This window comes from Rana temporaria, chromosome 3 (assembly GCF_905171775.1).
Source record: "Rana temporaria chromosome 3, aRanTem1.1, whole genome shotgun sequence".
Lineage (NCBI taxonomy): Eukaryota > Metazoa > Chordata > Amphibia > Anura > Ranidae > Rana > Rana temporaria.
The window spans coordinates 485,691,710-485,717,577 of record NC_053491.1 but is presented as its reverse complement, the minus strand read 5'-3'; the positions used below and the strand labels follow the sequence as shown (position 1 = coordinate 485,717,577).

Here is a 25,868-nt window from a genome sequence, read left to right as displayed (position 1 = left end):
GTCAATAGCAGTGGTGGGTGAGAGTCCAGGAAAAGCTACCTATACAAAAGAGAGAGAAGGGGAAAAGCCTAAAAGTAGACCATTGTAACACAATATTGTAAAAAAAAACACCAAACCAAATTGTGTATGTGGGTGTAGCGTGGTGCGGTGGCAATTACACACACAGTCCCGGTGAAAATGGTAGAACTTGTATTGAAGTAAAGAAAAACAGTTCACAACAACCCAGTGGGAGGAGACCCAAGGAAACACTCATGGATATAGTTACATAGTTAGTCAGGTTGAAAAAAGACACAAGTCCATCCAGTTCAACCACAAAAAATAAAAAAAACAAAATAAAAAACACAGTACAATCCTATACACCCAACTCCATACCCACAGTTGATCCAGAGGAAGGCAAAAAAAACCAGCAGAGCATGATCCAATTTGCTACAGCAGGGGAAAAAATTCCAACAGTGTGTACCGGATCAGGATTCAGCTGAACTGACAGCGTCTGTCTGGAGGTACGGAATGTGGACTGGTGGTTCAGAGCCCAAACAGGAAAGTCTACAAGGAGAATGCAAAGCCCTAAGCTTTCCCTACTCGACCAAAACATTTCCCTGCCGCTATAACTGTCCCTTACAGATGGGTGACCTGTCCCTACATTACCTAAAAGTGAATGCGAGCCAAACCCAGGGGCCAGGGGCTTAAATAGACTCTTGCACACCCAGAGTCACATGGACGACCAAAATCTAATCGGATCATAGCCCCAGTGACTCAGGAAACCATAGAGGAGCCATGTTTCCCATTACTTCCTCTAACTCTGCATTGCTGCTGCGTTTGAGCACCACCTGCAGTGCACACAACAAACTGCACCTGCCTACACTCCACCCCCCCCCCACTTCATTGACAGATGCTGTCCTCAGCATCACACACAGAAAATAACATGAGCAACACAACAGACATGGTTAGGGTACAACAAGATAAAGTTCACACAACATAATCAGAGTATCTTGCATGAAGTCGTCTGCGGTTGGGTGAGGAGCCTAAGCGTCTTCTGAGGAGTCAGACTGCAGGTGATTATCTTTATCTGTACCAGTGGGATATCTGCAGAGCTGAAGGGCTCTTTGTCTCCTGCTGAATTGGTAGAGCAATCAACACCTAGGACACACGGCCTCAGCAGGTCCCCCAGTCGCAATAGCAGCTCATCCAGGGCTGTGTTCATAACCAAATCCTTGTGCCAGCCCAGACTGACTCTTTTATAGTTCTGCATCCGGTCCCTGTGTTCATGTACCCAGGTGCTGGGCATCTGGGGTTGGGAGCTCTCTGTAGAGTCCAGAAGGAAATCCACTATCAGTGATCTGTTGCGCCTGAATATAAAGAAAAAAGGGCCTGTGCCCTGTAGCATGGTGGACTGTATTGTTGGAAGCCCACAATACATTGCCTACATGCTGATTCCAGTGATCACAGTGCCCTTGCTTAAGGGTCCTTAGCATGCCCAGAAGAGTGTGGTTGAACTGCTCAAAGGCCCCATTACCTTGGGGATGATACGGAGTGCTATGTGACTTCCTGATACCACTGAGGCCTAACTGATGAAAACGGACTGAAGGCTGAAGTCTGATGGTCTGATGTGCCTACACACCATCAGTTCAAAATCCGATCGAGTTCAACGCGGTGACGTAAAACACAACGACGTGCTGAAAAAACGAAGTTCAATGCTTCCAAGCATGCGTCGACTTGATTCTGAGCATGCGCGGGTTTTGAACCAATGTTTTGCGTACTAACCATCGGTTTTGACCGATCGGTCCTCAGTCCATCAGTCCGATTTTAAAGCAAGTTTTAAAACTTTGGTCTGAAGGACAAAAATCTGATGGGCCATACACACGGTAGGTTTGGACTGATGAAACTGAACTTCAGTCCGTTCTCATCAGTTTGGACTGATCGTGTGTACAGGGCCTAAGGGGACACTTACCGATTACAAGTTTGGACCTTGATCCGATACTATCCATTTTGGACATTAGTACGGTTGTATCACTCCCAGAATAGCTTGGCTGGGGTCATAGCCACCTGGGACCACCACTGCATACTTGGTGTGACAAACACAACCAGGACAGGGGCTTTTGGAGGGGAATTTAGGATGGCCTCTTGCCTACTGACTATAGACCCTGGCTTTAGGGGAACACTACTCTTTGGGGGGTGCGTGTCTGGGGGACCCTTGGAATGGTCTTGCTTTGGATTGTCTCCCCGAAACACACAGACTCTGGGAATCTAGGCCAGGATCCATATTTAGGGCCTCTATGCCCATAACCAGCAATGACTGCTTTCGATTGGCAGACTCAGAGCAGATAACATCAGCTCAAAGTAACCTTATTCTGCTAAGTGTTTCTCTCCCATTGTATATTGGGTCACCTATTGTTTCTTTCTGTCTGCTAGTATTGTTTCCACTTCACCTTGTTATCAAACTATTGTGAGATGTTATTTGTTTATGTAGATTACCTTACAGGTTAATTAAATTACTGTCAGCTATTAATTGCTGGATTTAGATTAGCATTATGTGTATGTTTCTGTTTCTTAGTAATATTAAATATATTCCTGTTTACAGTTTGTATTGTTATGGTAATATGTTCAACCCCTCACATGATTGTGTGGTATATAAATACTCTGAGAGTTCCAGTTCCCATCCAAACATTTCCCGGAGTCCAACATCAACGCCTGACCTCACAAACGTTCTTCTAGAAGAATGGTCAAACATTCCCATAGACACTCCTAAACCTTGTGGACATCCTTCCCAGAAGAGTTGAAGGTGTTATAGCTGCAAAGGGCGGGGCCAACTCAATATTGAACCATACGGACTAAGACTGGGATGTCATTACAGTTCATGTGCGTGTAAAGGCAGGTGTCCCAATACTTTTGGTAATATAGTGTATGTTAGGCATGATTTATGAAGGAATTACATTTTGGTGATGAAGGTGAACGTACGCTTTAAATTAATTACACGACACAGTAGCTAACTACGTCTGATTATGAGTGTTTAGATATACTTTTATAGACACTTTGGACTAGATCCACCTACATTTAGTTAGGCAGAGCGTATCAGAGATACACTACGCCGCCGTACCTTACCTGGCGTATATTCGAATCCTCAGCGAGGATTTCGGCGGCGTAGTGTATTTCTGGTGGCGGATTTCAAATTGGGCGTGTTGGGGGCGGGTTTCATTTAAATGAAGCGCGTCCCTGCGCCCGAATGAACTGCGCATGCGTCGTCCAGAAATTTCCCACCGTGCTTTGCGCGAAATGACGTCGCAACAACGTAATTTTTTTAACTTAGACGTGAGTTACGTCCATCCCTATTCACGGACGACTTCCGCAAAAAAAAAAAAAAATTCAAATTTCGACGCGGGAACGACGCCCATACTTAACATGGCAATTCTACCTATACGCCGAAAAATACCAGCTTTAACTATACGCCGGAAAAAGTCGACTACAGACGACGTTAGAAAATGCGACGGCCGTGCGTACGTTCGTGGATCGTCGTAAATCGCTAATTTGCATACCCGACGCGGAAAACGACGTGAACGCCACCCAGCGGACGCCGAAGTATTGCATCTTATATCCGAAGGCATACGAAGACGTACACCTGTCGGATCTAACCCAGAAGCCGTTGTATCTTGTTTTGAGGATTCAAACTAAAGATACGACGCGGGAAATTTGAAAGTACGCCGGCGTATCAGTAGATACGCCGGCGTATCAGTAGATACGCCGGCGTACTTGCTCTGTGGATCTAGCCCTTTGTTTTTTTCAAATAATAATGTTTTATATTTTCTTATTTTTCACCACTTTTTATCTTTATTTTTTGTTATTTTTAATTTTTTTTTAGCAAATGCTACATAAATCAAATTTTTACAATGTGGTTATTTATATATTTTTTATCAGCGACACCTAATATGTTACTATGCAAATATTTATATAAATGTTTTCTTATATTTATGGTAATTATCATATTTATTGGACTTTTTCACATTTCAGTTCCTTCATTCAGAGGCAGATTTGGACCTTGGGGGGGCCTGGAACACTTCGGGTTATACACCGCGTTGGTTTACGCAGTTACAGTGCTTGATGGTTGGTTTGCTTGAGCCACCAAGATTCATTTTTGAAAAACAATGCGGTATAGCGGTCCAGATGATGGCCGGCAAAATATTATTTCCTAAGGTACATTTGATAAAAGAAAGTACATTTTTTGTAGTATAATTTTTTTATTATTATTACTTATTTTTTATTATTTTATATATTTTGTTTTATATTGTTTTATATACATTATTATATAGAGGGTGGCCCCTTTCTGTCAGGGGGGGCCATTGCCCCATTTTGCCCCCTATCAATCCAGGCCTGCCTTCATTGGATGTAATATTTAGAGCATTTTTATTTTTCGTTTTTATATACAGTACAGTACTATACAAAAGTTTTAGGCGGGTGTGAAATTTGTTCTTTTTCTTTTCATTTTGTTAACTGATAAAAAAATTAACTATTAACACTTTTTTTTCTGAGAACATTCTTTATTTATAGCATTTTTTTTTACACCTGCCTAAAACTTTTGCACAGTAGCGTATATATGTGATGAAATTGCTTTTTTTTCCATATTTGGTTTCATTGGATTGCTCTGTTTATTTTTGACCACAAGATGGCGTTTATAACACAAAACAACGAGAGAAAAAAACACGCTATAACAAAAAAAAAACTGAGGCTTCATTCACACTTGCGTGACTTGTCATGTGACTTTGGATACATAAACATTGAAATCCATGCGTGTAGATTAGGGGCATGTAGATTAGGGGCCGGGTGCATGGATTAGGGGGGCAGCGCCCCTTTCGTCCCTTATGTACAGGCCGCCACTGGCAATGTCCTATCTGTCTGCCACCAGAAATTAACCCTCTCTCCCAAAAGTTATGTTAAGAGTAATACAAATGTATTTTGCATTCAAGAAGTGTCACCCACTATGCCTCAATACCCACCATATACAGAAGGATGCCAGCTCTGGCCCTGGAGGTTCTTATTAGACTGAAGGAGGCCTGGGACCTTGCTGCAATGTACTTTGTACCCCATACACATTCACGTGAGAAAGGTGCTGTTATGAACATGGGGACAAGGTGCTTTCCCTGGGGAAGGGACCCCATAACCCAAACCCTGGTCAAACCGCTCCCAGGGCAATTTGGCTCATCACTATCCAGCCCTGATGGGTACTTATTACCCCTCAAACAGAGCACAGATACCTGTATCCACCACCTCCCAACACCCCCACACTGATCCATCAGCACAGAAATCACACAATATTCATCAGCAGATATACATTTTATTATTTTTTTGATACATCACCAACACTTCACATGTACAGTATCTCACAAAAGTCCCTACACAACTGCTGTATAGGGATGAGCCTAATGTTTGAGTCGAACTTAAGTTTGACTCGAACATCGGGTGCTTGCCGAATACCAAACATTATGGGGCTTTTGCGGAAAATACAAGCGCCCGCGGAACGCGCCATTGACGGCTGCTGATTGGCCAAAGCATGCACCTGACCTGCATGCTTTGGCCAATCACAGCGCGCTCTGCTGTGAGAGCCATGATTGGCCAAAGGCAGGATGCCTTTGGCCACTCATTGCTGAGGGGGCCGAGTCCACGCTCCCACACTATGTAAGGCTGCTTACAGTTTTATGAATGAGAGCAACAAAATGGCATAGCGGTCCCCCCAAACTCCATACCAGACCCTTATCTGAGCACGCATTTAATACAAAACTGCTTGCGGCTGTAATGTAATGCCGGATCCCGGCAATATAGATAAAGATCACTGAAAAAAAACTGGCATGGGTCCCCCCCCCCCAGTCCATTACCAGGCCCTTTGGGTCTGGTATGGATATTAAGGGGAACCCTGCACCCGTCCCCCGTTTCCCGTTTACCCGCCCGCAGACTCCCACAACCACCGGGCAAGGGTTGTGGGGATGAGGCCCTTTTCCCCATCAACATGGGACAAGGTGTTTTGGGGGGACCCCAAAGCCCCCTCCCCTCCCCTGTTGAGGGCATGTGACCTGGTATGGTTCAGGGGGGGGCACTCTCTCGTCCCCCCCTTTTCCTGCGGCCTGCCAGGTTGCATGCTCAGATAAGGGTCTGGTATGGAGTTTGGAGGGACCCCTATGCCATTTGTTTTTTAAATTTTGGCGCAGGGTTCCCCTAATATCCATACCAGACCTGAAGGGCCTGGTAATACACTCGGGGGGACCCCACGCTCTTTTTTTCAATGATTTTCATCTATATTGCCGGGATCCAACAATACATTACAGCCGCAGGCAGTTTTAAATGACATTTTTTTCCTTTAGTAATGTCATTTTGCTGCAGTATTGTTTTAAACAGGGAAAGATGTGCTACTTTACAGGCATACTAAGGGGACCCCCCATGCACGATATTTAAAGAAAGATTTCATTTTTACTGTTTCACTTTAAGCATTATTAAAATCACTGCTCCCAAAAAAACGTCTGTTTTTAAAACTTCTTTTGCATTGATACATGTCCCCTGGGGCAGAACCCTGGTCCCCAAACACTTTTTATTTCAATAACTTGCATTTAAGCCTGTAAAATTAGCACTTTTGTTTTTTCCTGTTTGTGTCCCGTAGACTTTATCGTGTTCGCGTGTTTGAACTACCATAATTATCGGTGTATAACACTCACTTTTTTCCCCCTTAAAATCAGAGGAAAATCGCGGGTGTGTGTTATAACGCCGAACCGCTGCCTCGGAGGGGAAGGAGGGAACGAGCGCTGCCGAAATAGACAGTCGAGTGTACTGTGTACTCGGCTCCGTTAGGCTCCGCTCGCAGTCACGCCCAGTGACCTAGCATTTACATCCCGCCATTGGACCGGTGTTATGTCCATCATAGGAGCCGGGTCAAAGGGCAGGACTGCGAGCCGAGAGGAGCCGAGTACACAGGACATCCAGGTCTGTCTATCTCGGCAGCGCTCGTCCCCTCCTCGGCAGGCAAAAGGAAGGTTTATGTGTTGTTCACAGCAGCTAGATTTATCTGCCTATTCATCTAAACACTTCACGATGCAAAGTACAAAATTGAGTACCAGTAACAATTTAAAACCCATCATTGATCATTCTGCAATGATGGGCAATGCTGCAGATGCACACTGATAAGGCTGCATTGATGGGAATTTAAAATAAATATTTTTTTTCCTTAAACTGGTTGTAAACCCAATTTCACAACTTTCACCTACAGGAAAGCCTAGATTACGGCTTACCTGTAGGTGAAAGAAATTTCTCCTTAACCTACACAGTTAACGAGATATTTGCAGGTACACTGAGCGTCCCGGCATTCTGAATGGGATACCATCTCTTGCAGGTTTTTTTTTTTTAAATGTAGGGTTTACTTCCTCTTTAAACTTCTCTCCTAAAAGTTTTTTCCTTAACCGCTTAATGACCGCCGCATGTACATATACGTTGGCAAAATGGCACGGGCAGGCAGAACGACGTGCCCACACGTTGCTGCCTTGCCGCGGGTCGGGGTCCGATCGGGACCCCCCCCCCCGGTACATGCGGTGGTCGGTAAGCCTCAGGGAGCGATCCGGGATGAGGGCGCGGCTATTCGTTTTTAGCCACCCCCTCGCGATCGCTCCCCGGAGCTGAAGAACGGGGAGAGCCGTATGTAAACGCGGCTTCCCCGTGCTTCACTGTGGCGGCTGCATTGATCGAGTCATCCCTTTTATAGGGAGACTCGATCGATGATGTCAGACCTACAGCCACACCCCCCTACAGTTGTAAACACACACTAGGTGAACCCTAACTCCTACAGCGCCCCCTGTGGTTAACTCCCAAACTGCAACTGTCATTTTCACAATAAACAATGCAATTTAAATGCATTTTTTGCTGTGAAAATTACAATGGTCCCAAAAATGTGTCAAAATTGTCCGAAGTGTCCGCCACAATGTCGCAGTCACGAAAAAAATCGCTGATCGCCGCCATTAGTAGTAAAAAAAAAAAAATAATAAAAATGCAATAAAACTATGCCCTATTTTGTAAACGCTATAAATTTTGCGCAAAACAACCGATAAACGCTTATTGCAATTTTTTTTTACCAAAAATAGGTAGAAGAATACGTATCGGCCTAAACTGAGGAAAAAAAAATTATATATTTTTGGGGGATATTTATTATAGTAAAAAATATTGCATTTTTTTCAAAATTGTCGCTCTATTTTTGTTTATAGCGCAAAAAATAAAAACCGCAGAGGTGATCAAATACCACCAAAAGAAAGCTCTATTTGTGGTAAAAAAAAGACGCTAATTTTGTTTGGGAGCCACTGCGCACGACCGCGCAATTGTCAGTTAAAGCGACAATGGCCTGGTCCTTTACCTGCATTTTGGTCCGGGGCTAAAGTGGTTAAAGCAACACTAAAGGCAGAATTTTTTTTTTTTAAATAACAAACATTTTATACTTACCTCCACTGTGCAGCTCGTTTTGCACAGAGTGTCCCCTAACCCTGTCTTCTGGGGTCCCTCGGCGGCTGTCTCGGCTCCTCCTTGCAAAAGCTTTCCACCTTCATGAGAGCAAGCTCGCATGGTGGAAAGCTTTTGCGAGCGCGCTCCCGTGAAACAGCGGCGGGCATAGCCGCCGTCTGTATCACTCAGCCCCGCCCCCCGGCGCGCCGCGTCATCCGCTGTGATTGACAGCAGCGCCAGCCAATGGCTGCGCTGCTATCAATCCGTCCAGCCTAGCCAATCAATGGCCAGGCTGGGAACCGAAGAGGATGACGTGGACGCGCGCGGGACTTTCGAGGGGTCAGGTAAGTAAAACGGGGGATCTGGGGGGGGCGGTACAGTCTGATGTTTTTTCACCTTAATGCATAGAATGCATTTAGGTGAAAAAACATTTACCTTTACAACCCCTTTAAGGAGATATTTGCAGGCACACTGAGCGTCCCGGCATTCTGAATGGGATACCATCTCTTGCGTTTTTGTTTTTTTTAAATGTAGGGTTTACTTCCTCTTTAAACTTCCCTCCTAAAAGTTTTTTCCTTAAACTTCCCTCCTAAACTTGGGGTGCGTGTTATACACCGAAAAATATGGTCATTTTTTGCCTGTTCACAAGATATGGTGCGAACCAAATTGGGGGGTGTTCGGCTCATCCCTACTGCTGTATGGTCTTGGCCACTGTGTTGCAGATCAGTTTCAGGGTCTTGACAATCTTCTTATAGCCTAGACCATCTTTATGTAGAGACACAATATTTTTTTTAAGATCCTCAGAGAGTTCTTTGCCATGAGGTGCCATGTTGTACTTCCAGTGACCAGTATGAGAGAGTGAGAGCGATAACACCAAATTTGACACACCTGCTCCCCATTCACACCTGAGACCTTGTAACACTAACGAGTCACATGACACCGGGGAGGGAAAATGGCTAATTGGGCCCAATTTGGAAATTTTCACTTAGGGGTGTACTCACTTTTGTTGCCAGCGGTTTAGACATTAATGGCAGTGTGTAGAATTATTTTGAGGGGACAGCAAATTTACACTGTTATGCCCTGTACACACGACCGGGAATCCCGTCAGGAAGAAAAACGTTGGTTTTCCTGACGGGATTCCTGGCAAGCTTACCTTGAAAAGCCGTGTATACACATGGCCACAAAAAAACGCTGTCCTTTTGAATGGCAAGAACGCGGTGACATCATCGACTACGACAAGCTGGTGTCTCATCACATTCGATTCCATCGCCACCATCTTTCTACACCCCACACTAACATTGTATGCTACCGCGCATGCATCGAAGTGTTATAGAGCATGCACGGTTTCTTTCGCCTGCAGGTAAGCATACAGACGACCGGTTTTCTCAGCAGGAAACACTCTGCTGGGAAACCCAAGGGGAAAATAGAGAGCAGGTTCTCTATTTTTCCCACTGGGATTCCCGGCAGTTTTCCTGTCGGGAAAGCATACACACTGCCAGGATTCCCGGCCAAAATCTCTCCTGGCAGTTTTCCTGCCGGGAAAACCAGTCGTGTGTACGAGGCCTTATACAAGCTGTACACTCACTACTTTACATTGTAGCAAAGTGTCATTTCTTCAGTGTTGTCACATGAAAAGATAGAAGAAAAGATTTACAAAAATGTAAGGGGTGTACTAACTTTAGTGAGATACTGTATAATAAAAATAGAGAAAAAAAATATATATCTCATTCCCTAATTCCTCCTCAATCACCAGAACAAGTGATTATAAGATACAACATCACAATGATACATTATATTAGGATCCATTATAAAAGTGATCCCATAGAATGCTATTGGTGATCCATTCTATGGGGACACGTTATATTGGGGACACATTCCAGTTCTAGTAATCATACATTATTATAGTAATATCATTATATTCGTGATAAATCCCATTTATTCCCCTAGTAAATCTCGGGATCATTTCTTCATATGTTTCCTCTTTGATTATTACATTGTTTTTTACCTCTTCTATTATAGATTGCATGGAATTGGAGGGAGGAAAGAGTTGAGAGGTGACCACATCCTATCCAATCACAGTGATTGCTGATGTCACTTACAGAGAAAGTTATATGTCAGATTGTCATGGGCTAGATAGATAGATAGATAGATAGATAGATAGATAGATAGATAGATAGATAGATAGATAGATAGATAGATAGATAAATAGATAGATTAACATGTTATTGCAGTAACTGGACAGATATTCTACCCAATCACAGTGATCAGTGACAAAGGGAGAAATCTCATTTATTATTATTTATAGTGAAGAAACAGCAGGATACAGACTAAAGCCCCACCCACTGCTTTATTCATATGATTGCATACTCCACCAATCCCAGCCATCCACCTAACGGTGTCACCAGTCCCTGGATGGATTTCTCCTGTTTCCCCCCACATATCATTATACGACCTCTCCCTACCCATATCCCAGCATGGAGGGGCTCAGTGAAGGTGGTGGTGAAGGTGTGGAGGAGTCGGATCGGGTCACACAGATCATAAAAGGAGATCCGCCCGGCCTCATAATCCAGATCTATCCTGACTCTGTTACTGGAGATATTGGAGGGTAAGACGATCCATTCACTGTCATGTCTCACCCCATACTGATCATTATACCTGAACAATCCCCAGGACTTCTTATTATCTCCAATCACTGACTCCAATCCTCCTCTCCTGTCTATACTGGGGTAACACATCCCGACTATCCACCAATCTGATCCCCCGACATCCACTTCCCAGTAATGTCTCCCTGAGGAGAAACTCTGACTGCTCAACACCTGCAAACGATACTGAAATCTCTCTGGAGTTTCTGGACGATTCTGGTTTCTATCTGACCTGAATGCAGTTTTCCTGTCATCTGATATATGGAGATAATTATGAGCTATGTTTACATCCAGTAATATGTCTGCAGCTTCCTGTGTAGGGAAGTATATATTTACCTCTGTTATCATATCAGATAAACCTTTGTTTAATGTGCGTGATATCCCAGCCACATCCAGACCCCCTCCATCATGGAGGAGCTTCTCATGTCTCTCTCTGTCCTCATTATCTCCATCCTCAGTATCACACACGTCACCTGTGTCTGATTCCTGTAAGACAGTCAGTGGATCCGTCATGTTACACAGCTCCTCAATGTGACGCATCTTCCTGGACAGCTCCTCCTTCTTTATTTCCAGATCCCGGATGGAGATGGAGATTCGCTCTGCCCTCCCGGAGATTTCCCTCAGGACTCTCTTCTCCAGGTCTTCCAGACGTCTCCTGAGGTCTCTAAACAGGACAGTGACTCTCTCTGTCTCACCAGCTGCTTCTTCTTCTACTTTCCTCCTGTGTTCTTGCAGACTCTGGACTCTTTCCTCCATCTCCTCTCTCTTTGTCAGAAGTTCCTGCAGAACATTCCTCAGTGTCTCCTTCTTCTTCTCAGAAGCCTCATCCAGTGACTCCATCTTATGTCCTTTATGTTCTCCAATCATAGAACAAGACACACAGATACAGGTATCATCCTCAGTGCAGTAATACTCCAGGATCTTCTTATGGACGGAGCATTTCCGGCTCTCCATGGACAAGATGGGGGCACATAAGATGTGTTCTGGGGACTTTTTGTGGACTCTCAGGTGTTTATTACACAGATAAACCTCACAGAGCAGACAGGATCTAACAGCAGGTACAGGAGAGTCCACACAGTGAGTACAGAAGACCCCGGACTCTGCCTGATCTGGCTGAGCAGACAGGAAATTCTCCACTATGTTACGTAGTGTTATGTTCCTCTGCAGTGCAGGACGATCCGGAAACTCCTCTCTGCATTCAGGACAGAAGTAATCCCCAGACCCCCCCTGTGTATCCAGCACACGATCAATACAGACCCGGCAGAAGTTGTGTCCACATCTCAGCATTACAGGATCTGTATAAATGTTCAGACAGACGGAACATTCCAACTCAGCTCTCAGATCACCAGACGCCATCGCTGACAGCAGACTAGGAAATAAAAGTAAAATTCTCTGACATCGGAGAAGAATGCAGTTGGGAGGGTCACTTCCTCCTACACAGGGTGAGGCTGATCCAGATCAGTATTATTAGACACAGAGATCAGAGTACTGAAGAGAGAGGTTTTTTTTACTGTAGTAAAGATAATCATACCTCCTAACATTAGAAGAGAGATAAAGAAGGAAAGACGGGTGTAGAGAAGAAACACGGCACAGAAACGCTGGTTGTAGACAGATTTTGAACAAAAATTAATTAGAAAAATGTCACTCCAAAGATTTTGTTTCCTTTTAACATTTGATTTTGGAATGAATGGACTTTACTGCGGTTAAAAACAAACATCAATTTGATGATTAGAAAAATTAACAAACTATCATGAAACGTTCTTTTCCTTAAAAAAAAAAAATAATTCATTCGGATTTCTACCCATCTATGGCCAGCTTAAGTGCGCTGAGGTGAAAGGTGGACATGGCTGCAACATGGTAAAACGAAGTGTGGTTACATCGAGTCTGAGCCTAGTACCATCATTCGGGATCTGGGATGGTTGGGGGGTTTTGGTTAAGTGAAAGTAAGTGAGGCGTAGGCTGCTAGTGCTGATTTTCTTCTTAATTGCTATGGTATGTTGCAGCTCACTGCCATCCACCCAGAATTGAAAACTGAAAAGTGTTTGTTTTCCCTATTTTAAATTGCTATTAACAAGGGAACAAAGTTTTTACCAAGTAACTATAGACCTGTTAGTGTAACTTCTATAGTCAGGAAGATACTGGAGAGATTAATAAAAGACCACATAGATGAGTTCTTGCTGGAAAAAAAATATTTTAAGCAACAGACAGCATGGATTCATGAAAGACAGAAGTTGTCAGACAAACCAGATTTCTTTTTATGAAGAGGTAAGTAAAACCCTGGACAGAGGGGTGGCTGTGGACGTGGTATACATGGACAGAGGGGTGGCAGTGGACATGGTATACTTGGACAGAGGGGTGGATGTGGACGTGGTATACTTGGACAGAGGAGTGGCAGTGGACGTGGTATACTTGGACAGAGGGGTGGCTGTGGATGTGGTATACTTGGACAGAGGAGTGGCAGTGGACGTGGTATACTTGGACAGAGGGGTGGCTGTGGATGTGGTATACTTGGACAGAGGGGTGGCTGTGAACGTGGTATACTTGGACAGAGGGGTGGACGTGGTATACTTGCCTTTTGCAAAAGCGTTGGATAAAGTTCCGCACACACGGCTCATGTGTAAGGTAAGGTCTACAGGATTGGAAATATCAGTTTGTAAATGGATAGAAAACTGGCTAAAAGACAGAATTCAGAGAGTTGTGGTTAATGTCTCTTACTCTGAATGGTCCAAGGTTATCAGTGGTGTACCCCAAGATTCAGTGTTGGGACCCTTACTTTTTACTCTCTTTATTAATGATATTGGGTCTGGGATCAAAAGTAACATTTCTGTCTTTGCAGATGACACCAAGCTATGCAGTGGAAGAACGTCCTTGAAGGATGTCTCCAATTCACAAGCCGACGTCAATGCTCTGTCTAATTGGGCGACTATGTGGCAGATGAGGTTTAATGTTGATAAATGTAAAGTTATGCACTTGGGGGCTAAGAATATGCATCATACATACTAGGGGGAGTACAACTGGGGGGATCCATAGTAGAGAAGGATCTGGGGGGATCCATAGTGGAGAAGGATCTGGGGGTTTTGGTAGATCATAAGCTCAATGCCAAGCTGCAGTTTCCAAAGCCCTTTCTTGTATTAGGAGAGGTATGGACTCCAGAGAGAGAGAGATATCATTTTGCCCCTGTATAAATCATTAGTAAGACCTCATCTGGAATATGCAGTTTTGGGCACCAGTTCTCAAAAAGGATATTGGGGGAACTGGAGAAAGTGCAGAGAAGGGCAACCAAACTGATAAGAGGCATGGAGGAGCTCAGCTATGAGGAAAGATTAGAGGAACTGAATTTATTCCCTCCTGAGAAGAGGAGAATAAGGGGGTATATGATCAATATGTACAAATATATAAGAGGTCCATATAGTGAACTTGGTGTTATTCACTTTACGGTCATCACTGAGGACAAGGGGGCACTCTTTACGTCTAGAGGAAAAGAGATTTCACCTCCAAATATGGAAAGGTTTCTTCACAGTAGAAGTTGTGAAAATGTGGAATAGACTCCCTCCAGAGGTGGTTCTGGTCAGATCAGTAGATTGCTATAAGAAAGGTCTGGATACTTTCCTAAATGCACATAATATAACTGGGTACTGACATTTGTAGGTAAAGTTGATTCAGGGAAAATCCGATTGCCTCTCTGGGATCAGGAAGGGATTTATTCCCCTGCTGTAGCAAATTGGATCATGCTCTGCTGTTTTTTTTTTTTTTGCCTTCCTCTGGATCAACTGTGAGTATAGAATTGGGTATATGGGATTGTATATTATTATTATCTTTTTCTTATGGTTGAACTGGATGGACTTGTGTCTTTTTTCAACCTGAATAACTATGTAACTATGCTGAAACATCTCCACTCAAAAACTGGAACGCTGCTATCTTCTTTGCTTTTGTCTATTTAATAATACTGGTATGTTATTTTTGCATAACCGTCTGTAGACCTGTCCACATTACAATGCTTTATTATCTCCCTTGTCTTACCCAAAATTATGGCCCGTTAACTTTAGTGCCCTCTTGTTAGTCTGTTTTCTGAAGTAAGAATTTTGCCATGTTAACCAGCAAACCTGAATTACCTCCTGATTTGATCATTTAAATGCACCCACCCCCTATCCCCTATCCCCTATCCTGTGTACTCTGCTCCTCTCGACTCCGCTTGCAGTCACGCCCAGTGACCTAGCATTTATGTCTCGCCATTGGACCGGTTTTATGTTCATCATAGGAGCCGGACCAAGGGGCAAGAGGAGCCAAGTACACAGGACATCCAGCTCTGTCTATCTCAGTGGCACTCGTTCCCTCCTCGGCAGGCAAATGGAAGGTTTATGTGTTGTTCACAGCAGCTGGATTTATCTGCCTATTCAACGAAACACTTCACAATGCAAAGTGAAAAATTGAGTACCAGTAACAATTTAAAACCCATCATTGATCATGCTGCAATTGAGGGCAAGGCTGCAGATGGACACTGTTGGGCAAGGTAGCAGATGGACACTGATCATTCTGCAATGATGGACAAAGGCTGATAAGGCTGCATTGATGGGCATTTAAAATGTAATTTTTTTTCCTTACTTGGGGTGCGTGTTATACGCCGATAAATATGGTATTTTTTGCCTTTTCGCAAGATATGGTGCAAACCAAATTGGGGGGTGTTCGGCTCATCCTTACTGCTGTATGGTCTTGGCCACTGTGCTGCAGCTCAGTTTCAGGGTCTTGGCAATCTTCTTATAGCCTAGGCCAGTGAGGGCAAACTTTGGCACCCCAGATATTTTGGAACTACATTTCCCATGATGCTCACATGAGTACATGCCAAGCAAAACAGGTGAGTTGGAAGCTCTGGCGCATGAGGAGAGCTATGATGTAATCAGTATTGCTGAAACTTGGCTTCAATCCTCACATGACTGGGCTATTAATATTCCTGGCTATGCTCTCTTTCGGAAAGACAGGGTAAAAAGGAAAGGTGGAGGGGTCTGTCTCTATGTGAGAAGTGACCTCAAAGCAAACGTGAAAGAGAACCTGGTTGATGGAGAGTGTGATGAGGCTGAAGCATTATGGGTGGAACTGCATACAGATGTGCATAGTTCAAAGTTAATCATTGGAGTTTGTTATAGACCACCCAATGTTAATGAGGAGGTGGAGACTCAGCTCCTTGCACAGATGGAAAGGGCTGCAAGGGCTGGGACGGTGATAATAATGGGGGATTTTAACTACCCAGAAATTGACTGGAATAATGGCACTTCTGGGACAGTTAAAGGACAAAAATGTAAAAACTTATTGCAGGACAATTTTATGGTACAGTTTATTGAGGCCCCAACTAGGAATGATGCTCTGTTGGACCTGATAATCTCAAACCATGCAGAGCTTATAACTAATGTTCAGATAAAGGAACACCTGGGTAGCAGTGATCATAACATGATTTCATTTAATGTTAACTATAAGCAAGAAATACATACAGGAAAAATAAAAACTTTTTTTCCAAGGATGAGGGCTGCTTTCCAGGACTTGGACTGGGAGGGAATATTGGCACCGATGAACACAGAACAGAAATGGGAATTCTTCAAAAAGACTGTTTGGAACCTCACTGCAAAGTATATTCCCATGGGCAATAAGTTTAAAAGGCTAAAAATAAAACCTATGTGGCTCACGGTCAAAGTTAAAAAAGCTATAAACAAAAAGAAAATAGCCTTTAAAAAATATAAAAATGAAGGAACACTAGTGTCGTTTAAATGTTACAAAGAATATAACAGGATATGTAAAAAGGAAATCAAGGATGCAAAAATTCAAAACGAACGACAGATTGCAAAAGATAGTAGGACAAACCCCAAAAAATTCTTTAAATATATTAATAGTAAAAAGGTGAAGTCTGAGCATGTAGGCCCCTTACAAAATAATCTAGAGTGGGTGACTGGGGACAAAGAGAAGGCAAATTTATTAAATGTTTTCTTCAGCTCTGTGTATAGAATGGAGCATGGGGGAGGGGCTCATGTCCATAATGGGGGTGGGAGTGACACAGCCTCAAATCCACAATGGCTCAAAAGTGATATGGTCCAGAAATATTTAGACAGAATAAAGGTGGATAAAGCACCTGGACCTGATGGCATCCATCCACGGATCCTAGGTGAGTTGAGCTCTGTCATTTCAAAGCCACTGTATCTAATATTTAGGGACTCATTAAAGACAGGAATAGTACCACTGGATTGGCGCAGGGCCAATGTGGTGCCCATATTTAAAAAGGGAACAAAGTCTTTACCAAGTAACTATAGACCTGTTAGTTTAACTTCTATAGTTGGGAAGATACTGGAACGTTTAATAAAAGACCACATGGATGAGTTCTTGCTGGAAACAAACTATTTAAGCAGCAGACAACATGGATTCATGAAAGACAGAAGTTGTCAGACAAACCTGATTTCCTTTTATGAAGAGGTAAGTAAAACCCTGGACAGAGGCGTGGCTGTGGACGTGATATATTTGGATTTTGCAAAAGCGTTGGATACAGTTCCGCACACACGGCTCATGTGTAAGGTAAGGTCTACAGGATTGGATATATCAGTTTGTAAATGGATAGAAAACTGGCTGAAAGACAGAATTCAGAGAGTCGTGGTTAATGATTCTTACTCTGAATGGTCCAAGGTTATCAGTGGTGTACCCCAAGGTTCAGTGCTGGGACCCTTACTTTTCAATATATTTATAAATGATATTGGGTCTGAGATCAAATGTAACATTTCTGTCTTTGCAGATGACACCAAGCTATGCAGTGGAATAACGTCCTTGCAGGATGTCTCCAATTTACAAGCCGACCTCAATGCTCTGTCTAATTGGGCGACTAAGTGGCAGATGAGGTTTAATGTAGATAAATGTAAAGTTATGCACTTGGGGGCTAAGAATATGCATGCATCATACATACTAGGGGGAGTACAACTGGGGGGATCTGTAGTGGAGAAGGATCTGGGGGTTTTAGTTGATCATAAGCTCAATAATGGCATGCAATGCCAAGCTGCGGTTTCCAAAGCGAGCAAAGTCCTTTCTTGTATTAGGAGAGGTATGGACTCCAGAGACAGAGATATCATTTTGCCCCTGTACAAATCATTAGTAAGACCTCATCTGGAATATGCAGTTCAGTTTTGGGCACCAGTTCTCAAAAAGGACATCGGAGAACTGGAGAAAGTGCAGAGAAGGGCAACCAAACTGATAAGAGGCATGGAGGAGCTCAGCTATGAGGAAAGATTAGAGGAACTGAATTTATTCACTCTTGAGAAGAGGAGAATAAGGGGGGATATGATCAACATGTACAAATATATAAGAGGTCCATACAGTGAACTTGGTGTTGAGTTATTCACTTTACGGTCAACACTGAGGACAAGGGGGCACTCTTTACGTCTAGAGGAAAAGAGATTTCACCTCCAAATACGGAAAGGTTTCTTCACAGTAAGAGCTGTGAAAATGTGGAACAGACTCCCTCCAGAGGTGGTTCTGGCCAGCTCAGTAGATTGCTTTAAGAAAGGCCTGGATTCTTTCCTAAATGTACAGAATATAACTTGAGTATTAAGATTTGTAGGTAAAGTTGATCCAGGGTAAATCCGATTGCCTCTCGGGGGATCAGGAAGGAATTTTTTCCCCTGCTGTAGCAAATTGGATCATGCTCTGCTGGGGTTTTTTGCCTTCCTCTGGATCAACTGTGGGAATGGAGTTGGGTGTATAGGATTTTACTGTGTTTTTTATTTTTGTTTTTTTATTTTTTGTGGTTGAACTGGATGGACTTGTGTCTTTTTTCAACCTGACTAACTATGTAACTATGTAACTTACCACTACCCCAGAAATCACACAGTATTCATCAATAAATCTACATTTCATTACTTGCGTTATATCACCAACACTTCACATGTACAATAGAGAAAAACTTTATTTACATTAACATCTCCTTTCCTAATTCTCCTCCCATCACCAGGACACATCTAGGGCTAGATTCAAATAGGTTAGCGGATCTTTAGATCCGCGTAACCTATCTGATTTACGATCCGCCGGCGCAAGTTTTTGAGGCAAGTGCTGTATTCAGAAAGCACTTGCCTCTAAAGTTGTGGCGGCGTATCGTAAATCCCCCCGGCGGAATTCAAATTCCGCGGCTAGGGGGCGTGTAGAATTTAAATCAGGCGCGTCCCCGCACCGAACGAACTGCGCATGCGCCGTCCGCTAAATTTCCCAGCGTGCATTGCTCCAAATGACGTCGCTAGGACGTCACTGGTTTCGACGTGAACGTAAATTACGTCCGTCCATATTCGCGACCGACTTACGCAAACAACGTAAAAAATTCAAAATTCGACCCGGGAACGACGGCCATACTTAACATAGGATACGCCGCATATAGCAGGGGTAACAATATAAGTCAGGGAAAAAGCCGAACTCAAACGACATAAAAAAAAAAGCGCCGGGCTGTCGTTCGTTTTTGAATCGGCGTAACTCCTCATTTGCATATTCGTCGCATATACAAGCGGAAGCCTAGACTGCCTAGCCTAGACTGCAGCCTAAGATCCACCGCTGTAAGTCACTTACACCTGGCGGATCTTAGGGAGATTTATGCGTAACTGATTCTATGAATCAGTCGCATAGATATGACGGACGGAACTCAGAGATACGACGGCGTATCAGGAGATACGCCGTCGTAGCTCTATTTGAATCTGGCCCACAGTGATTATAAGATACACCATCACAATGATACATTATATTAGGATCCATTATAAAAGTGATCCCATAGAATTCTATTGGTGATCCGTTCTATGGGGACACATTATATTGGGATCCATTATAAAAGTGATCCAGTAGAATTATATTGGTGATCCATTCTGAGGACACATTATATTAGGATACATTACAAAAGTGATCCCATAGAATTCTATTGGTTGTCCATTCTATGGGGACACATTATATTGGGGATACATTCCAGTTCTAGTAATCATACATTAAAATAGTAATATCATTATATTAGTGATAAATCCCGTTTTTTTTCTTTCACTAGTAAATCTTGGGATCATTTCTTCATGTTTCCTCTGAGATTTTCTGTAGGATACCAACTAAAGCCCCACCCATTGCCTTACTCTATTGATTAAAAATTCCACCAATCCCATTCTATTCCACCAATCCCATCCACCCTCCCTGTGATGTCACCAGTTTCTGGACAGATTTCTCCTGATTTCCCTCCACATATCTTTATGCAATCTTCCCATACACATAACCCAGCATGGAGGGGCTCAGAGAAGGTGGTGATGAAGGTGTGGAGGTGTCGGATCGGGTCACACAGATCATAAAAAGAGATCCGCCCGGCCTCATAATCCAGATATATCCTGACTCTGTTACTGGAGATATTGGAGGGTAAGGGGATCTCTTTACTGTCATGTCTCACTGAATACTGGTTACCAGACCTGACTAAACCCCAGGACTTGTTATTAAATCCAATCACTGACTCCCGTCCTTCCCTGTCCAAACTGGGGTAACACATCCCGACTCTCCAGTTATCTGACCCCCCCACATCCACTTCCCAGTAATGTCTCCCTGAGGAAAAACTCTGACTGCTCAACACCTGAGAACAATACTGAAATCTCTCAGTTTTTTTGGGGCGCTTCTGATTTATATCTGACCAGGATACAGTTTTCCTGCCATCTGATATATGGAGAGAATTATGAGCTGTGTTTACATCCAGTAATATGTCTGCAGCTTCCTGTATAGGGAAGTATACATTTACCTATGTTATTATATCAGATAATGTGTGTAATGTGTGTGAAATTCCACCCATATCCAGACCCCCTCCATCATGGAGGAGCTTCTCATGTCTCTCTCTGTCCTCATTATCTCCATCCTCAGTATCACACAAGTCACCTGTGTCTGATTCCTGTAAGACAGTCAGTGGATCCGTCATGTTACACAGCTCCTCAATGTGACGCATCTTCCTGGACAGCTCCTCCTTCTTTATTTCCAGATCCCGGATGGAGATGGAGATCCGCTCTGCCCTCCCGGAGATTTCCCTCAGGACTCTCTTCTCCAGATCTTCCAGACGTCTCCTGAGATCTCTAAACAGGACAGTGACTCTCTTGGTGTCACCAGCTGCTTTTTCTTCTACTTTCCTCCTGTGTTCCTGCAGACTCTGGACTTTTTCCTCCGTCTCCTCTCTCTTTGTCAGAAGTTTCTGCAGAACATTCCTCAGTGTCTCCTTCTTCTTCTCAGAAGCCTTATTCAGTGACTCCATCTTATGTCCTTTATGTGCTCCAATCATAGAACAAGACACACAGATACAGGTCTCATCCTCAGTGCAGTAATACTCCAGGATCTTCTTATGGACGGAGCATTTCCTGCTCTCCATGGACAAGGTGGGGTCACATAAGATGTGTTCTGGGGACTTTTTGTGGACTCTCACGTGTTTATCACACAGAGAAACCTCACAGAGCAGACAGGATCTAACAGCAAGTACAGGATAGTCCACACAGTGAGTACAGAAGACCCCGGACACTTCCTGATGTGGCTGAGCAGACAGAAAGTTCTCCACTATGTTACACAATGTTATGTTCCTCTGCAGTGCAGGATGACCCCTGAACCTTTTTCTGCATTCAGGACAGGAATATCCTCCAAACCTCTCCTGTGTATCCAGCACATGCTCAATACAGACCCGGCAGAAGTTGTGACCACATTTTAGGGTTACAGGATCTGTATAAATGTTCAGACAGATGGAACATTCCAGCTCAGCTCTCAGATCAGACGCCATCGCTAACAGCAGACGAGGAAATGAAATGAAGTTCTCTCACACGGGGAAGAATGCAGTTGGGAGAGGTCACTTCCTCCTACACATGGTGAGGCTGGGTTGGTTTAGTGAAATTTGACACAGGATCAGAGTACAGAAGAGGGAGAGTTTTCTCACAGTAGTAAAGATAATCATACCTCCTGACATTAGAAGAGAGATAAAGGGGAAAGACGGGTATAAAGAAGAAACATGGCACACTAACGCTGGCTGTAGATGGATAGAATTTTGAACCCACAACATCCCCATTCCCTGCACAAAATTTATGTGAATATTCTCAGAACATTCAAATGCCACACATTTGGTTTTGGAATGAATGGACTTTATGAAATGAAAACCACATACACTGTTCGAAATTTTCTCCTTTCGAGAAAAAATTTCCATCCTGCTCCTTGGAATGTTCTCATCACTGTGGTCAAGAACTAACATCAATTTGACCCCTCTAATGATTCGAAAAATGAACAAACTATCTTAGAAGATTATTTTCCTAATATATATATTTTTTTTAAATCAAAGATGTTTATTGAAACAAAAACATACAAGAAATGTACAGCAATTACACAGCTCACATACTGGATACAATGGTATTCCAACAATTCAGGTATCAGCTCAAGAGGAACATTTAAACAATGTACACAGCGACCCCCCCCCCCCCCGCCATCACCAAATACACAGATCAGACATTACAGCATAAAGGTATCTCTCCCACACCAGACCGCCCCAGCACATTAAATACAAGTACAAATACATAATGATTAATACTCCCTGTCCACACTACTACTCAACCGTCCACCCGTCCGCTATCTAAACAGCCTATCCAGTACTAAATCAACCAGGGACAGGCCAGGGGTGTCCAACCATGGAGCCCACACCCTTTCAAACTTTCCCGAACAACCCCTGTGCTGATAAATATACTTTTCCATTCTTATGGTGTCCCCCACCTGGGTAATCCATTCCTTCAACGTTGGGGGCTCAACCGCCTTCCAACGCAGAAGGATCAGCCTACGGGCCTGGAACAGAGCCCTCGCTATGGCCTGCCTGAAATTGTCATCCATGGGGATGCCATCCAAAATTCCAAGTAAGCATGGTTTTGGATCAGTGGGTACAACAACCAGATATACTTCATTAATGGTAGCTAAAACCCCTGACCAGAATAGATGAAGTTTGGGTCACCGCCACAACAAATGGATTAGATCACCATGATCTCTCGCACACCTAGGGCAGCTGGAGTCAGGTCTCACACCCATCCTGTTCCTAATATATTTAATTCAAAATTCTACCCATCTATGGCCAGGTGAAAGGTGGACATGGCTGCAACATGTTAAAAAGTTTGGGTGTTATGCGAGTACCTGAATGGGCGATGTTTGGGCCACACTTATGCTTGACCCAAACTGTTCGCCCATCCCAAGTGGTACCTAAACACTGCAACCTCTCACAGTTACTCTTGTTGGGCGCAGGAACGGGCCCTGCTGTTAAAAATGTGAAAAAAATTGAAATGTAATAAATCTGTCAAACAGGTGCAAAAAAATTCAGCCTTGGGTGTTGGTGGTGCCTGAACACTAACCCCTCACAGTTACTCTTATTGGGCACAGGAAAGGGCTCCGCTGTTAAAAATTAGGAAAAAAATTTAGATGACATGCATCTGTCAAACAGGTGCAGAAAAAATTGGGCCTTAGGTGTTGGTGGTGCCCTAAACCAAAAATATTGTTGGAAGCTCTCATAATCAAGATTCAGAAAGAGGATAGGCAGCATAGGCAGTCTTCAAAGGATCCATTACATCAGCATCAGGGGCTTGATAGCTGCTGATCCAGGACTGATTCATTTTGACAAATGTCAGCTTATCAACAGAGTCTGTGGACAGGCGCACTCTTTGATCTGTCACAAAACCTCCAGCAGCACTAGATGTCCATTCAGAAAGCACGCTGAATGCAGGGCAGGCCAGTAGCTTGATTGCATATTGAGCAAGTTCTGGCCAGTGGTCCATCCTCAAAACTCAGTAACCCAGTGGATGCTCACTTGGAAAGGTCTCGAAGTCTGCTCTTGCCCCTAGATAATCCTGCACCATATAATGCAGACACTGCTGATGGTTGCATAAACTTAACATCCCTAGACACTGAGACCTAAAGGTTTGTTTAAAGGCAGCCAGCCAGCCACCTTCTCCACCGCGTTGTCCAGGAAATGGTAACCTCCCAGTGTCTGAAAAGGCGTTACATACATTTTTCTTCAAGGCGTTCTGAAGATGTTTCATCCTCTGCTCCCTCTGTGAAGGCAAGAGGAGCTCTGCAACTTTAGCCTTGTAACTTGGATCAAGAAGGTTGCCAGCCAGTAATGATCCCTTTCCTTGATACCACGAATCCTCTAGTCCATTCGCAGACTTTGCAGAATCAGGGAGGCCATGTAGCGTAAGTTTGCAGAGGCATTAAGAGTCCTCTGGGTCACTAAGGATGACATTTTCAAGAACTACCTACTCCCAGCCATGTACAACTCCTTGGATTTCTGGGGACTGTAAATCATCCCTTGAAGACTGCTGTATGTTATCCGCTACATCCATGTTGACACGATCCTTCTCCTCCTCTTCCTCCTGTGTGTTTGGCGGCCCCGCAGGAATGGTATCTGCATTAATGGGGCTTTAAGTGTAAAGGAAGTCTTCCTCTTCCTCCCTCTGTTCTGCCTCAAGTGCCCTGTCCATTAATTCCATGAAGCGTGCGCTCCAGCAGGAAGACTAGAGGGACAGTGTCTTCAATGCATGCATTGTCACGGCTCACCATTCTTGTGGCCTCCTCAAATGGTGACAGGACAGTGCATGCATTCTTTATCAGTAGCCACTGGCATGGCGAAAAGAAGCCAAGCTCCCCTGAGCCTTTCCTTGTGCCATACTCACACAGGTACTCATTGACGGACATCTGCTCCATGTGCAGCCGCTGCAGCATTGCCAATGTTGAGTTCCACATGGCGGGCATTTCACAAATGAGGTTGTTGGTGGCAGATTGAATTCCCATTGGATGTCAGCCAGCCGAGCACTGGCATTGTATGACTGCCGGAAATGGCCACAGACTTTTCTGGCTTGCCTCAGAAGATCTTGTGTAGCACCTGTGTACTTTTCGTACAGGTGCTATATTCAATTTAGTGGGGGAATGATAGCGTTATGTTGCTCTCATTCACTGATTTGTTAAATTTGGCTGTCGCCAAATCTGGATTGTCCTGTGGGTCAGTCTGTGTTCCAGAGATGCAGTCTCATCTCTGGGCGGCATGTGGCGCCAGAGGGGTCCAGGCAGAGCCGCTTCTTCCCAGCAGCCAATTAGGGGAGTTTTCCCATTCTGGGGAGGGGTATTTCTGTGGCGGAGGCCGTTGTTCAGGGTTCTTCGCGGGTTCCTGGTTCCAGGTGTGGCACCCACCTTTAGGGTGTGCGCACATCACGGCCCCGGCGTTATGGCCTACCAGGCCGGGGCGCACATGCTACGCAGAGTTCCTGACTCTGGGCCCTCATGGCCCAGAGCAACTGAAGCTACAAGGGACCCCAGTGACTTGCTGGGTTCCCCCTTCTATTGAGAAGATCCCAAGCCGGGTGCTGTTCGATGGGGGATCGGTCTGAGGAGAACCCGGAGGCAGGTGATCCGATAGGACTTGAACGAACCATTGGGGATCTGGGTGACCGGACACTGACAAGTTCCATTCAGACTGTTAGTTGGTGACCCCAAAAAGACATACTGGGAGGATTCGCTCTACCTTTCACACTTTCAAATACTAGGTCTGTGGCAGAGGTCTCATCTCAACATCCTAATCTAATTTGAGCCAAGTCTGTGGCAGAGACTTGTTCCTTCCCAGAAGCTCTAAGTGGCGCTCTGGCTGCCAGGCCTGTGAGAGAGGTCTGTCCAGCGGCGGGAGTGGCGACGAGACAAACACAATTATAGAAGGCAGGACTGCTTTCTCTATCTAAAGCCTGATTCTGCAAAGTTATT

At 44.1% G+C, this 25,868-nt stretch overlaps 1 protein-coding gene and 1 pseudogene across 1 annotated transcript; both read right to left on the bottom strand.

Moving 5' to 3' along the window:
- Nucleotides 1-10,461: 10,461 nt before the first annotated feature.
- Nucleotides 10,462-12,752, bottom strand: LOC120933735 (E3 ubiquitin/ISG15 ligase TRIM25-like). Its single transcript, XM_040347106.1, has one exon. The coding sequence runs from the start codon at nt 12,453-12,455 to the stop codon at nt 10,809-10,811; it is 1,647 nt and encodes a 548-aa protein (XP_040203040.1). The 5' UTR covers nt 12,456-12,752; the 3' UTR covers nt 10,462-10,808.
- Nucleotides 12,753-19,916: 7,164 nt separating this feature from the next.
- LOC120933734 lies at nt 19,917-21,907 on the bottom strand (annotated as a pseudogene).
- Between the last annotated feature and the right edge of the window lie 3,961 nt (nt 21,908-25,868).